Below are 16,981 nucleotides of genomic sequence, written 5' to 3' on the forward strand. Positions count from 1 at the left end.
AACATATATTCGTAATTAATTATGAAATGCGAAATTAATTTTAACAAAAAGCGCTCACCTGATAAGAACTGGCGTGGCGCGGTCGGCAGGACGTAAGGGGGCGGGTGCGGGTGGATCGGGACCGCGATGCGGGAGGGCCGGCGACTGCACACGCACCTCGCCCGTGGCCTCCGTGCCGCCAATGGGCACCAGCACTGCTGGCACGCGCGCTCCTTGTACTTCACCGCCCCGTTCCGTTTCTTGTTGGGTTTCAAAGACAATCGCGAGCTTTGCGCTCCTCTCCGATATCATTTTTTTGGGAGGTTTGGTGATTGGTGTTGGAACCGTTGGATGAACTGTAGCGACATTCGATCCGGACTTTGGTGCAGCTGCAGAGATCACCGGTAGAGTGGTTGGCGGTACGGTTGTGACGGTGGCGAGCGCCAATTTCGGCGTAGACACAGAACAGCCGACAGTTGACGGAATTGCAGTGTTTTGTTCCAAATTTAAAATTTGACGTTGAGCAACCTCGTCTGCAGAGTTAATGCCTTGTGAACGCGGTATCTTCGCATCAGATGAATGATCTTCTTTCCTATTATGCTTTTCATCACCACTTTCGATTGACGCGTCCGATAAACTTCTGTCCCTCACTCGCTTTGTTCCACGCGGGGATTTCCTGACGTCCGAATTGCTATTTTTATCTAAATTCACTTTCACGGCGTTTTGCCTCGTTGATCGTTTTTTACTGTTTTTAGTTTGAATGTTGTCAGTTTTTAAGATGTCATCAATATCATCTGCAGTCCCTCGTTGAACGTCCTTCTCTTGGAGTCTTCTAGATTTACGCGTATTAAGCGATGGTGATATAAAATCTTCAAGTTTTTCTTCTTTGTTTGTTTTTTCCGCACATTTAGATTGATCTTTCTGAGAAATGCTTAATGTAGACGTGGCTATCATATTACAATGACCGGATAAAGGACTTTTAATTGTTAAAATCAATCTAGGTCTACTTTCTACTTTAGCAGGTGCAGTCGCTGACTCATCACCTGAATCCTCATGGAAATCATATACATCGCCCGGCATAGAACAAGTACTATTCTTCACTAAATCCTTTATATTTTTATCAACTTTCCCCCTGCCGCGCCCTCGTTTTGTGGTCACTCCTCTCATTGGTTTTGTAATATTTCGGTTTTGAACTCGGTCTTGCTTTTTATCTGATCTCTTGCCTCTGAGGCTCCTCCCTCCTCTTCTGTTGCTTGAAGGGCTCTTATCTACGAGTGATTCGTGAGAGTTTTCAGATAAGGTCAGCTTATTTGGAGTCTCTGTTGTCATCTTTTGGAATGACGAATCCGATAGATTTTCTTCTAATTCAGCCTTTCCGTCACATTGAACAGTATTTTCATTTTTTATCAAAGTATCAACTTTCACTTCATTTTCATTATTTTCTTTGCACAATGAGTCGACCTTCTTAATTACGGACTCTATGTTGACGTCTTTAGCACTCCAGGAATCAATTTCATCAGGAGTTTTAATTTCATTGTCATCTTCTATACCAGGCAGTTCTTGGGTTTGAAAAGCATGACTCTCAATTTTTTCGGATTTCATGTCTTTATTAGTGTTAATATTTTGGAAGCTTGAAATATCTGATTTACACTCACGTTCGGTATTGTCTGTTTCCTCGGGTACAAATTGTGTAGGATTAGTTTCATTACGAGGAGAAAAAACATTATCAACATCTGGCACTATTTTGTCTTTGATAAGTTTTTGCAGTGAATATTCAACTGTCGGTTTTTCTTCATTCTCTGCACAATTGAGTGTCAAATCCACATTTTCGTTGTTCTCGGTCCTCAATTTGTCAGCACTACTTAAGCTTGTCGAAAGAACAGTAATCGTCTTCCCAACATTAATTTCAAGTTTTTTTTCTGGATCATTCATGACTTTGATTTCATTAGTGTTATCTTTCAACAATTCTTCAAAATCAGTCCCACATTTGCTTTCAGTAATACCAACTACTTCATTGATAGCTTTGGCAAAGCAATCATTTTGTAATAATTCTGATTGTTCTATTTTGTTTTCATTACTTTTTTTGTTATCACTTGGTTTAGAAATGTCATCATTATTTTCTATTTTTATTTCTGAATGTAAAGACTCTGGCGAAGTTGCCTTTATTAAGATGGGTGAAATCTTGGTAAAAGTATTTGATGATGATGATGAATCAACTTTAGTTAGAACTGTAGGAGATTTAACGGAAGCCATAGACAAGACTGATGGCCCTTTGTTTGCTTCTAGTTGTCTAACGTTACTCAAAGGCAGAGGTGTCATTAATCTTTGAGAACTCACTGCATGTATGACGTTTGACCCTGGCCCACGATTCATTGCGCTGGAGTCTTGAATACTACACATCACAGGTTTTACATTACTTTGAATAATAGACGCTGTTGAATGACTAACACCCGCAACGTGAATTATGGGCGTGCCCCCAAATGATATATGACCGAGTTGTTCCGGACTTGCACTTTGATTTTCTCGTTTTTCGTGTAGTTGACTAATTGTATTAATTAAAACTTTGTTGTTTAAATGTAGTGTAGTATTTAAATTTCCCATATGCATAGAATTTTGCATTGAAATTAAGCGATTCTGAGCCATTATGGTAGGGTTTGAGTTATGTTGTAGATTATTAGGCGATAATATTATTTTTGGACTTTCTTTTATGCTTTCTGTTGCATTTTGTTCGAGTTTCTTGCATTCTCCGGGCATAGTTTTAATCGAATTCAACAGTGGGGAACTCACTCCTAAGCCTTTGTTATGTTGGATCAAATTGTTTACATTGACCTGCTTATTAATTGGAGTCAAAACCGGTGTAACGTGTATTGGTGTAGTCTGCCTATTAAAAGGCATATTAGGTCCAGGAGCTTGTACTAACACAGAATTATGTCTGTTGGGCGACACAATTGCTCGCGGTCCATGCTGTATATGCATGGTCTGTATCGGACTTAACGGCGGTTGTTGCATCCTTACTACAGTTACCTGTCCAGGTGACCGTTGCTGTAAAGCACACGTAGTAGTTATACCAGCAGAATTCAAAGTAGGTGTAGTACTTAAAATTGCCATGTTGGCTATCCGTGGAGTAGGTGCATTCTCAGCTTGTTGACTATTTTTTGTATTTTGCACAAGAGAATCACATGACATTCTCGGTGATATTACTATCCCTTGCGGTTTTTGATACAGTATATGAGATTCCGGAATTTTAATGGTAGGAGGCTGTATATTTGAAACTTGAGGTCTGATTATTTGATTGATGACTTGATACGGTGCGCCAATTCTAGCTGGAGTAATAATAGGTCTGAGAGAATTAGTCACTTGTATATTTTGTGATGAAGAAGCTTTAATTTGCACTATATTAGCTGTAATATGTGTTGGTTTGCTTTCAGTTTTTTCTCTATTAATCAAAGGATTGGTTTTTATGTTAATGACCGGCGACTCAATCAATTTATTATTACTTAGGGCCCAAGATGTGATAACTGGTGTTGCTGTAGATGTCATTACCTGAGTGCAATCCTTTTTAGGAATTGGTACCTTTAAATCAGATTCACTTATCTTTACAGTTACACTTTTTTTGGGATCATTTTTTATTTCGCTAACTGATTCAATTTTGCTAGTTATTGTGGTCTTGGATACTTCGTCCTGCTTCAACTGCTCGACTGTGACATTCAAAGCTTGACTTGTGGCAATGATATTGACTGGCAGTCTTTCTATTGCGTCTTGCGTAGAATCTTCAACTTCTTCATTATCTGTATCAATTAGTAATAAATCGTTATCAGAAACTGGGGTATCTGGCTTTGATTCTAATTCACTTGCATTCAAATTCTGAACTGCTTGTCTCATTTCTTCGGCATCCTCTTCGGGGATGCTTTCGCTGACAATAATTTCAGGGCCGATCTCATTTTTTTGTATCGTTACGTTTTCGGTTGCTTCATAACAGTCTGTGAAAGAATCTTCTTTTCCACCAAAACTTTCACCTAACAAAGCAGCCACAGCGTCTTCGGTTTCCTCTTGAGATATTATTGCTCTTGGCTTTTCATCAACCTTTTGACAGAGGCGATCATTAAGATCAGTACAGATTTCAGACGCCTTTTCTGTTTCGTTTTCTAAATTTGAAATGCTGCGCACAGCGTCACTTGCGTCAGAATTATAGGTTGTTTGAAAAATATCTTTCTTAGCATCTGGTGGACTCGATACATTCTGTTCGTGCACTAAAGAAATGTCTTCAACGGTATTCTTAAAGTTTTCTTCTGTGACCGTTACCTCTGTGTTGACTTCACCGACGCATACCATTTCTTCTAAATCTTTAACTTCAGTCTTGTTGTCATCGATATTGGAATTGTTGGATTTAGCCTCTCCGATATCTGCTTTTAAAATATTGGGTGGGCTATCAGTTAACAAAGGTAGACTCTGTGATTCTGTCGGTGAATTATTTTCAAATTTATTACTAGAAACTTCGGTCGGTAATGTCTCCTCTATTGTTTTAGTTTTTGATGGTAAGTCTGCAGTACCTACTTCAATAACATCAGACTTCTCCAGTTTATCGTTTTTAGTTTCATGAGAAAGGAACACATCTCTACGACTTGTTCGTTCATCCTTGTATCGTTTTTTTTTCTTTTTCTTGTCCCTGTAATCTCTTTTATTTTTTTCATGTCTTTCTGATATATCTTTATAGGGGGAGGTCGTTTCATCAACACTATCATTATGAATTCCATGATACTTCTCAGGCTTTGCACGATTCTCTTCGTCTGCTGTAGAATCCGCAAACAGCCGAGCCTCTATAGCTTTGCTAACTGCATCAACATCTAAGCTATTTTCGTCTTCCTTTACTATGTGTTTTTCCCTGTTACGCTTTTTATCTCTTCGGCGTTTTATTTCATCTTTTTCGCTATTTTTCAAGTCAATATTTATAAACGTAGTATCATTTTCCTCAGTCTTACCAAAAGTCGAACACTCTTGGGCAGTGAAATCAGTTTTACTAACTTGGTGTACATTTATTTCTTTATCTGATTCATCTGTTAGAGGACCAAATATATCCTCCATTTTACCCTCTTTTTTTAAATTTATTGTTTCTACACCACCTTCGAAGGAATTGCAATTAGATGATAAGATTTTCTTTTCCTTCTTTGTTTTTTGTTTATCGTCGTGAAATTCGTCAATATCAATACTTTCTCGTGTTTTTTCTCTTCGTTTCTCTTTCTTAGTACTATGTCGGCGGATTTTATCGTTATATCTTGCTGAAACTTCTCTTTCATTTATTACAGAATCATTCTTATCGTTCTTTGGTTCACCGTCAGAGTGTTCGATTTTGTGTTTTCTTTGCTTTTTCTTATGTTTTCTTCGGATTTCGGTGAAATTTCTGTTTGGAAGTCGATCTATTGATTCATTTTCGGAAGAGAAGTCAATACAAAGCGATTTCATAACAGAGGATTTAAAATTGCTATCACCTTCAGAAACATTTTTAATCTTACTGTCATCGCTATCGCTTTTTCCAAAAAGATTTAATAATGTGTTCTTTTTTTCCTTATCAAACTGATCATGTACGTCAAAATCATTTCTGTAAGTTGACAGAGAATCAGAGTCTGAAACAAATTCCTTTTTAACATTGTTACGAAAAATAGGACTTTTACTAATACTCCTGTTAGATTTATCATCATCAGAGGAATCAGATATGATGCGAGTTCTAGAGTTTTTACGAGACAATTTATTCGATAAATGTGATTCACAGATTGAATCACCCGAAAAATCTTCGGTTTTCTGTATGTCATTAATAAAGTCTGAAAGGTCAAGTTTAGTATGTTTTTTACTAAATGTTGAATCATCATCAGTTGAATTATCAATTGAGGATTTGTGATGTCTCTTTCTTTCCAGGTCTGAGTCACTATCTTCATCCCAACTTGACCTTTTCTTTTCTTCTCTTTTGGCTCTACTTTGTTTTAGCTGGCTAAATTTAGCTTTAATCTTCTCTTGACGTTTTTCTTCCTCTTGCTTTTGCATATTTTTACATGAACGCGCTTTAACCTTATCATACATAGAGATATACGTTGGGCCATCATCGACTATGTCAAAAATAGAATGTTTTTTAGGTTCATCATCAGAATCAGAACTATCACTGGTTTGCAAATTTTTGCGATTTTTGCGCCTGTTATCATATTTTTCTTCCCTGCTCTTACGATCAATCGACATTCGCTTCTCACGCATGTCTTTCTTTTTATCCTCAGATTTTAATTTTTTATCATCTTTTAATTTAATCATTAATTCACAATGTTGTAGAGCATCTTGTTGCATTTGTAATTCTTGAATTTGTTGCAATTGTTGTAATCGCTTTTTTTCTTTCATTTCCCTTCTTAAAGCTTTCTGTTTTTCGTCCTCTTCGCTCGATCTCAATTGTAATGTAGCGAGAAAGTCTAAGTCATTTTGTAGGCCATCTGGTTTATGATTGTCTGAACATTTATCATTTTCATCCTTTGGGCTTTTCTTGTATGGTTTCAAACGATCGCTTTTATTACTTTTAGTCTCATTTTCTTTATGATCGCTACCGTAGTCATCAATAAGCTTAACTTGATTTCTTTTTTCATCTTTTGTTTTACCCTCGATAATTTTAGCATAATGACCCTTACTAAATTTGGTCGTTTTGTGTTTATCGCCTTTTGTGTCTTTTGAATCTCTTCGTTCGGGATGTTTCAAGTCGTTTCTTATTTTCTTTATATCGTCATGTAAAGAATCCAAACTATCTTGTGATGACATTCTTCTTTTGTTTCCAATATTAGACGGCAAACTCGAACACGAATTCAGACGTTCCTTTTTTTTCGTGTCAAGACTTGGTGAGTCCACTGAATAATGTCTCTGTTTATCATTATATTCAGTCTTGCATTTTGGAATATCAACACTATGATCTGATTTAGTTTTGCTTTGATGGTCAGAAGAATGCCTGTGATGATCCTTTTCTTCAGTTTTCACTTTGACAGGAACATCATGTTTATTTTCACATGGTTTGAGTGATGAATCTTTGTCTTGTTCATGTTTGGTAGTGTTATGATCGTTATTTTTTGACTTTGATTTGGACTCCTCCTTTATATCGTTGATTTCTGCATCCTTGTGTTTAGATGACTCATGCGACGCTCTAGAAGTTGAAGAATCAGTAGAATCTTTTCGACTGATTTCTCGAGTTGTTTCATCTCGTGAAGACTTCCGGCTTTTGCTTTCAGAATCCTTCTTGAAATCACGTTTCGAATCATCTTTTTTAGATTTATCATGTCTGTGTCTATCATCCCGTTTGATTTTAAATAAACATTCGTCCGTTGAATCCTTTCTTCTTTCTTTTTCGGATTTCTCTCGCTTCTGGTGATCATGCTTAGATTTTTCTTCAGACGGCTTTAAGTGTTTTTCTGCTGTGGCGTCTTCTTTTTTTTCTTTCTGTTTTTCATGATCTTTCTCAACTTTTCTTTCTAATTTATCGGAACTCGTTTTATCTAGGAGTCCATCTTTGGACTTTTTATCTTTATCATGTTTTTCCTGTCTATGATTTTTGGACTTCTCATGCTCAGACTTATCTTTTTCTAAACGCTCTCTAGGGGTTTTTGTTTTGTCTCGTTCACTTTTTCCACGATCATCAAAACTTTTTTCATAAGCAACTTTCTTTTCACAATATGTTTGCGGTTTTGAATTAGAAATACACTTCTCTTTTTCTATTGATTTTTCTTGAAGGACATTTTTCTCTTTACTTGTTCTATCAAAGAGTATTTTACTAAAACCATCACATTGGCTTAATTTTTTTTGTAACTCATCAGTGATCTCTTTGCTTGTGTGGTTAGGAATCAATATTTCGGTATTCTTTTCACTATCATTTGTGGATTGACAAGTGATATTATTATCTTTACTGTTGAATTTTACTATGGATCGATCTTCAGCTCTTTGATAATTAGATTTAAATAATTTTTCTGAACTAGTTTCCAAAAATTTTAGTATCTGTGATTCTTGATGTTGTTCTATCTGTTTAAGTATCATATCCATTACATCTCTGGCTGTATTGTCTTCTGAAAATGTTGATGGCGGAGGATCATCAGGCAATTTTATATCAGAAATATCTACATTCGCACACAAAGAAAATGATTCTTTTTCAATGGAATCTTTTCTCTTGGCAGTTTTATCGTGGTCAAAATAATCTAATCTCGTTTTGCACTCTAAACCGATTCCAGAAATAGCTTTATCTGCAATGAATAATTCTGAGCTTTTATTGTCATCACTGCGCCCAGGTGTGCTAAAAGATAATCTTTTATCCAAACACATGGATGTTTCTTCAGGTGGAATATGTTCAATTAAATCCAGAGGTAATTTATCAATGGGAGGTGTCATCGGTCGATGACGCATATCTATTTTGTATTCATTTTCGTTTATTTTATTCAATCGTTCCGGGCGGACGAGTCTGTCAGATGACCGAGCGAGACGAGGATCAATCGGACGCTCACCGTCTATTTCAACTTCCGTTGGGGAAGGAAGAGATGGCAGAGGAATGTGAGAAGTTACAGAAAGATGAGGCGGATTAGTCGAATGTAAACCATGAGTCGGAAAAGGATAACGAAGAGTTCGCGGGGTGACACATTGAGGGCGCGCACGCGGACTTTCCATAGGACTAGGAGCACGCACTACACTCTCTAAGCGTTCAGTGTCTTCATCGAAAACAGACCGTTTCGCCAGTAAAGAACGAACTACTTCTGAAGGCTTCACTTCATTGATATCGACTTCGAGGAGACGATGACGAAATCGAGCACGATCAGGAGCGTCAGCTAGGGCCCTGGAGCCGCTCCATTTCTCGTATTTCTCATCGAGGCTACGAATGCGTTCTTCCAGCGAAGGCGAGTGCGGCGCGGAGGGGCCACTCGAGGAAGAGGCGGACGGCGGGCGCGGCGGCGAGTCGGGAGCTGGGGCAGACTGCGGGCGCGGCGTTGGTGGGCACGTGCGCAGGAGCTGCTCCGCGAACTTGGGCAACGGCAAGCTCATCGGCAACGGGGGACGCTCGCGAGGGCCGCGTCGGGGCTCGCACGGCAGCGCCTCGGGCTCGTCGCGCAGCGGAGTCCCGGCGCGCGACCCGGATCCCTCATGTTTCCGCCTGTGTCGACGCCGACCCGACCACGTGCTCGTACCCACAGATCGAGATCCTGAGCGGGATCGACGACTTCGGTGTCGTTCCTGATTGATATTAAATATTAATATTTTTCGACTTTGAAAAATTAGGCAGAGAGTTATGTAGAAAAGTACAATGAAGATTACGTACGCATTCGATTACGCGTACTATTGTATGTTTACATGAGAAGTTTTATAATTTTTAGCATCAAGTAAAATCCTCTAGTCTCAAAAGTAACAAACAATATTAAGTACCTTTGAATGTTTCCTTTCTTCCGGGCTTGAGTCTCGGCGGTGCTTCCTGGCGCGATGCGGTGATACGACGACTGACTGTAGTCGTTCTTCATAAGGTACATCTTCATTTTGCGGACTGGAAGTTATGTCGTCGTGAACTCTGATGATCAATTGAAAATTAAAAGAATGTTTTAAATACAACAAGCTACTACTGTCTCGCATACAATCTCAAAATAATATTGAAATTTTAATTATTATGATCACATAAGGAATATATCTAACATTTTAAAATTTCATTTATGTTTATGTATCTCATGTATTTTAGCGGTGGGCAGCGGCTTGGCTCTGCCCCTGGCATTGCTGAAGTCCATGGGCGACGGTAACCACTCACCATCAGGTGGGCCGTATGCCCGTCTGCCTACAAAGGCAATAAAAAAAAAAAAAAAAACTCGTGTATAGCATTTTATTTTTATGGCTAGATTAGGGTTTACTGAAGCCTACGGACATCCCAACATGATTACTGCCACCCATCCTGAAACACGATAGGTCAAAGTCTCCGGAATGAATAACTACTTCGCGGTAAAAATTTCAGTACCTACCCACGAAAGCGAGAAAGTTTCTCAACCTTAGTTTAATTTTTTTTGATTATATATGTATAAGTTACGAAATAATGTGCTCATATTAAAATAATCGTAAATACCTGTAACGTCGATCTGCCGCGTAGTCGGTGGGGTCGTAGTGGTCCAGAACAGAATATCTAGGTGTTCTAGATGAGCTACGGCCGTAACTCGATGCTCTCGACCTTGATCCACAACTGTCGTATCTACGATAATATTTTAATTAGATATAAATTAGGTACATAGTTTATCATAAAGAATCGCTCGGTAAATTTAAAACAACATGGATAGACAACAACAACCTATGTTGTTGATTTTATTCACTTGTTAAAACCGTTACTGTCAATAACATTTATATACACTTGTTTTTTTTGGCTCTTAAAGGTTATTCAAATCTCAAAAGAGAAGCAAAAAAGGACCGAACTGATTTTTTTCATTAACAAAAACATCGTACTCACCTAGTAGGTTCATGTCGAGCGGTTGGCAAATATCGTGTCCCAATCTCGCCGGCCAATCTTTCAGAACCCGCCAATGCCGCTGTTCCTCCATGTTTTTCCAGTTGCTCGTAGAAAGCTTCCTGCAGACGAAAAATTTCAAGCGTTACAATTACTATTATACCGTTAATTTATCAAAATAATTTTATAATGATCTATAGTATAAACTACGTGCAACTATATGGAATTCGTGTTACGAAATCGCGATCGACTGAAAGCAAGCGAATATCCGAACATTAAAAATAAAGAGTTATAGGCACAAAATGAGTGTACCTGACACTCTCGCGAAGCGTAATCAACGCAAAGCCTCGGCTGTTCAGGCTCGGCAGCGGAGATGGTGGCGGCGACGCGACGCAGTTCCCGCACGGCCGCGCCCGCCGCCGCCGCCTGCTCGAAGTGCACGAGCGCCGCGCCCGCCGCCCGGTCCACACACACTGACGTCGCCGCGCCGCACCGAGACACCGCCCCTAGCACCTGACACATCACGTGCTTTTATAACGAATCCCCATTCGTGACTCGTCTCCTGTCTAAAACTTACAGAAAGCTTTCTTTGCGACCGAAGTCCAATGTGTTTCGTGAGCTTTGTGCTTGCTTTGATTTTTGTCATACATATTTCGTGCTTTCACGGAACCCACTGGACGAAACGGTGTATCGGATGTTATGTTTAATACTTTCAGCTTTTTGTTAAATTTATTTCTGCCAATAGTAAGAATCGGAGCGACGCGGCGATAGACAATGGCGGCGCAAGCCCGTAACAACGTAGTTACGTTCTTACAAAAGTGAATACATATCTACTTAATTGTCAGCATGACATAATTTTCTGCGTAATGAAAACATACCTATTTTTGATAACGCCCAACTATTTGAGTTTTCGCGAACTGCAGACGACACGTTTAACACTAGTTTTAAAGTTTATTATCCCGAGTTAATTATTTTGATTTTATAGTTTCTATTATCTCCCACCATAATAATATATTCTCAAGCCGTAAAATATTCCGAAATTTGGAATACGAATAAATAGAAACATTCATTTGAATTAAAAATGAAAAGTGTGTAACGAAAAACAGCAAGCAGGTCCCGTTTCAAACATTATTCTGAAATGTTATCATTATTTAAGACAATGAAACAATTATGGCTATTTGCGTAAATATTTATTTCCTTTACTAATGAGCAGCATCACTACTGTGTTAGAACATTGATTTCATTAATTACCTACTTCACTTTTATTAATCAACCGTAAGTTTCTAAATGAATTTAATCATAGCCAACTTTATTTCAACCATGATGACGTAATCGTTGAATACATAACTTATAACCGATCGATCTTTCTTGTCTGATTAATCCCTTTGGATTTAAACAAAATATAACTACGAGGTTAATAAATACAAATAAATAAGTATCATTCAATTATATACGAAACTAAGTATATAAATATTATGTGCCGTTATTTAAAAAACACAGAAGAAAACAGTGAATAATGAAAAATTTTGTTTTAGCCTCAAAATAGCAACTGAGTCACTAATAATACCTGTTAGTCGCATAATTAATGCAGTCAGGTCAAGATCGTCGAAATACACTGTGTTCTGGTGGCACTTTACGTTTTAATTCCACGATCATTAGAAAATTAAATTAGAAGCTACGTTTTGCTAAATATGAGGCTTAGATAAAATTTTCTAATTATTTCTAAATTTTCCACGTTAATAAACTTCAATTATTTTGTGTTGAAGTTATGATGAAGCGCAAATCCTCTTTTTATAGCAAATTCACTAATATTAACAGAATTCACTTGTTTTTCATCTGTAAGCTAATTTAAATGAAACAAACACATGACCAAGTTTATCGCCATTAATCACCAAAAAATCACATCCAAATTACTTCACATATTGTGGATTAGAGCCTTTATTGTGCTCACAATACTAAATTTGAAAGTTCAATCTGTCTATTGGTATTTCATAAATAAGATTGCATTATTTTTTTGCCTGATAGTATTTATTTTTAATAACATTGTTTCTGGTGATATAATTTGCGCACCCGATAATCATGAAACTAAAAACCATGTACCACATTTTTTACGAATCCCTGATAATTCGATTTTATTGGGTTTAACTATACAAATGTAATTACTAATTTATTATAATTATAAATTGTAATAAGATTCACGAAATTCCATATACCTGCTTATAAATAAAAATATGGGCGTTTTTGAAAATTAGGGGTTAAAAGTTTTAAGCGAGGTTCGCCACTTTTAAAGGAAAAAGCATGAAATAAAATATTTAAGCTTTTCATTAAGTTTAGGAAGAAATATCACAAAAGATACATTTAAAATGACTGTAATGTTCCTTCGATATAATATTCTAATACACGCGCGCTAAGCATGAGAGGGCTTTAAGGTATGTTGGGATGTTTGTTACTGAATCATGCAAAAATGGCTGAATGAATTTGGATGAAATTTCGTGTGTGCGTTTTGGCTGGATCATGATTATACGTACCAAGTGATCTACAAATCGATTAATTTAATGGACCAGAGACTTTATCTAGGGGAAAATTTAACTTATTCAATTCATTCTGAATTAGAAATGTAACACGCGTGAAATCACTTAGCACCTATGGTGTTGTCATAAAAAAAAGACATCACTTCCACACCGCTGAATTATTACTTTGGAACTGAGTTATTTCATATATTTACATTTTCATAAACAATATTGAGCACTTACTTACGTTTTAGCGAAGATTAAACAAAATTAATACTTTTACGACAAGTGAACGAAAACTGTAAAGAATTCGAAAACCGAAAAATTCGGAAATAATGAAATGAAAACAAAGACGAGATTAAATCGTACAAGTAGTATTAATTGCACTATTGTTTACTTTATTTCTGTGTATTGTTCTACACTGAAACCGAAACCCAAGGAAATACCTGATAACATTTTTATTTAAAATTCTATTAACGTATTGTCGTAGGTATGACAAACAAAAGTTTTGCCGTGTGCATGTGATGAATTAAAAATAAAAAATATAGAAAATATTTACCTGCTTCTCAGTGTGTTCAGTTAATCCATCTACCCACACGCAGGTCGTAGCTACAGGTTTTCCAAACCCCAGTTTCACACGGGATCCTCCGACGTACTCGCCATCCATGGCTCGAATTGCTTCTACGACGCTAGATATGGAAGCGTATTGGCAGAAAGCGTAGCCGGCACCGCCACCGCTTCCTTTTTTTATATCTATTTCAATGATCCGACCGAAGTGCTTAAACTTCTCTCTCAACAATTGTTGGGTAACATCCTTTTCTAAGTTACCAATGAATAACGTTCTAGTAGCCTGAAACAAATGATTCGCAAATTTTGCATTCAAATATACCATTTACACAGCGAATATTCACTTTCATTTAATGCTGACAATATATTGAAAATTATTTCTTTTTATAAATATTACTAAATCAAACTGACAACTGACTTTCCGCATTCGTTTTCCCACATTTTGGTGTTTATTAGTATATTTTTAAATTGTGCATTGATCATAAATAAGATACTGGTTTACAGGTAAATATACAAAATAATTCAAAAACTATAAATATAAAATTGTAAAAAGCGTTGTGCAAAGCGTGCCGAAAAAAAAAAAAACAAATGACAATTTTGTTTTGTTGTATTTTAGTTTTATGTTGTGATAAGCAGTCGAGGAGATCTAAGTGCTCGTCTGATGTAAAACGGTTACTGGTGCCCAAAGAGACACCACAACATAACATATTCCGCGACTCATATGGCGAATGGCGACAATATCCTTTATCTTGCAACATAATATCAGTAATTATTTTAAATGGGAACTGGAGATCAGTTAGAAGAGAGTTCAGTAAGAATATTGCTGAAGATATTGCAGTAATAGCGACAGTCTCAGGAGTTAAGGAATATATGTATCGACGTATGTCACTAATGTAATCGACTAATAAAATCTTATTAGTTTAATATTAAGAGTTTCCAATTGATTTAAAATGCAGAAGTTTTTTTTATTAAGTTTTATTGGTATTTGCAAAGAAAATTACTATAATGTAGCGTATATTTATTTACCTTCGGATGGTACTCATCAATATCAGTCTCATAGGGTTTAGCGGACTCAGCATCTTCTTCGCAACTCTGATGTGGGGCCACGGATATTTTGCAACCAAAGAATAATTTATCCTGTGACACCTCTAGCGCCTTTTCCACATCGGACGGTTTTTTAAAACGTACAACCGCATATCGATCAGCATTTTGACCGACTACTTTGACCCACACTACTTTCCCGTGTTTCTTGTATTCATGGTAGAGACCATCTTTTAAAGAGCTGTCAGTTGAACGCGTTGGTAGGTTCCTCACACAAATAGCTAAAGGTCGTCCGTTAGCTGTTGCCGCCCACTGTACATAAAATATAATTATTTCAATTTGCTTTCATGGATCTTTATTTATCTTAGATACAGTAGATTGGGGGACATAAGGACTAGAGGTAGAATAGAGACAAATCTGGGATTTCACAATACTTTTGTCCGGTTGTTAAAGATTTAACTTTGTTGAACTGAAAAGACTTTTATTTGGTGTTTAAGAATATTAAATAGTTAAATTTAGTCATCAGTTTTGTAACTCATTAAAGATGTTAAAAAGTTAATTACTTAAAATTAGGGGTACCTATCTAACAACTAAATAGTGCAAGCCCTATCGAAAAACTATTGTCCCCATACGTGACCCGATTCGCCCAACGGTTGGGTGAGTAGGGACAAGTGAGTTTTGTAACTTTTATTTCTTTAATAAACTATATCTTAATGCATTATAAATGAAAATTTAAACTACCGGAACCATTATGATCTCAGTTTAATTACTATAGCTACAACGATAAAAATCAACGTAGAACTTAAAAAGTGTCCCGATTCCACCCATTTTACTGTATTTTTTTGAGTAAATACTGTTTTGTTTCATTAACCTGGTGTTGTTGTGAGGCGCGATGGTTGGTATGGTGTGTTGAATTAGGCTGCGTAGCGGGTGTAGATGCACGTGAAGTATCGCTAGCGTCAGGTGAGCTGCTATCACTGTTTGATGAACCGGATCCGGAACGCCGTCGCCTTCGTCCGCTTTCAGTCCCGGCCCCCGGTGTGCTCGGCGTGCTTTCGCCACCCGTTGCACCTGCGACTTTTTCGCCGCTACCATACCATCGGTGATGAGAAGTAGTTCTGTAAATATAGTTAGACACATAGAGCTTTTTTGAATAATCCCTTTTAGAATTTACCGCTCTGACTGCTAAGCCGTGGGTTCGACTTCCAGATCGTGCAAAAACATTCTTATGAGGTACAGGTATGTATGTATGCTGTGTCTGTTCTCAATATCTAAATATGCGTAATAATATATTGTAAACTCTTCTTCAATTCGATTCTTTTGAAATCATTGTTAGCGAAATAATAGGAGACAGAGCAATTGTTGTCAATTTGTTTCAGTAAACTCAGTAACGATATTTATAGACCGGTGTCAATTAGTCGAAAGTTATAATTCATTGTATAGTATATATTATACAGTAGCGATTTATCTAAAAAATAAGGGTAATCTAAATGCAAAATGAAAAAAAATTAAATAATAATTAAGATTTATGATTATTATTAGGATTAAGACTTAAGACGTTTTTGCAAGATACACACCACTATGGTGAAAATATAATAAATAATTGTATAATAATAGAAATTGTTTCAGTCCCTCAATAAAAAAAATAAGACAAACAAAAAATAACCGTGAACAAGTCACGCACGTTTATCCGGTCCCAAATTAAGATTCCCTGTAATGGGAACCAAACTGATTGATATACATATAGAAGGCTTCCGGTGAATCGACTTTATCAAAAATACGTGCTTATGAATGGTGCAAAGCGTTGAAAAGCGGTTGAGATGTGATGGAAACATTTCCTCGCTCTGGTAGGGCTATCAAGGTTTGCAAGCGGAGTGTACACGTGTTTACACAAAAGCGGAGGAAATAATGACCGAAAATCCTCATTCAAGTTCCAGAGATATAACCGCCGAACTTTCGGTCTTTTTTTTCTACCTATGCTGATAGCCTTGAGAGGCTATTTCAGCTTCTCCTTGACGTGTAGGTGAGCTCACGGGGCTCAAACCGGGAGTGTTGCCAACACTGGCCCTAGCAAGAGCAGTGCTTCGCAGAATCGACCACGGGATCGGAAACGCGACCCACTTAGGAGATCTGGCGAGAAACTCATTTGGGCTGTGTCTATAGGTTAATTCGCTCGTCGAGCCCTTCGTCGCAAGCGACGGGTTCGACGAGGACGGTGACCGGCGCTTGTGGTACCTAAAAGCACCGTTAATGGATCGGGAGGATCCGTAATGACGTGTTTAGGGCGACGTCGACATTTCAGTCTCACGAGTCGATCCGTAACATTTTGAAGAATCACATGAGTATGAAACATGTTGCCGTTCGGCTAGTCCTAAAATATGCTAGAACGAGTCAATTGCATGCCAAGATTCATGAA

At 37.4% G+C, this 16,981-nt stretch overlaps 1 protein-coding gene across 8 annotated transcripts in view; it reads right to left on the reverse strand.

Moving 5' to 3' along the window:
• Positions 1-16,981, reverse strand: part of LOC101736421 (protein split ends) — a 108,000-nt gene that overhangs the window by 8,170 nt on the left and 82,849 nt on the right. For 4 of the 8 annotated variants that reach the window (XM_038018558.2, XM_038018569.2, XM_038018566.2 and 1 more), the window contains 8 exons: positions 15,437-15,683; positions 14,551-14,877; positions 13,517-13,807; positions 10,760-10,960; positions 10,451-10,569; positions 10,076-10,198; positions 9,397-9,535; positions 59-9,207 (listed from right to left, as the gene is read on the reverse strand). In XM_038018558.2, coding sequence (XP_037874486.1) covers positions 59-9,207; positions 9,397-9,535; positions 10,076-10,198; positions 10,451-10,569; positions 10,760-10,960; positions 13,517-13,807; positions 14,551-14,877; positions 15,437-15,683 — 10,596 coding nt within the window. The remainder of the gene's footprint in view (positions 1-58; positions 9,208-9,396; positions 9,536-10,075; positions 10,199-10,450; positions 10,570-10,759; positions 10,961-13,516; positions 13,808-14,550; positions 14,878-15,436; positions 15,684-16,981) is intronic. The other 4 variants (XM_062676012.1, XM_062676010.1, XM_038018570.2 and 1 more) reach the window with 3 other exon arrangements.

The sequence above is a fragment of the Bombyx mori genome, chromosome 3 (genome assembly GCF_030269925.1).
Source record: "Bombyx mori chromosome 3, ASM3026992v2".
Classification (NCBI taxonomy): domain Eukaryota; kingdom Metazoa; phylum Arthropoda; class Insecta; order Lepidoptera; family Bombycidae; genus Bombyx; species Bombyx mori.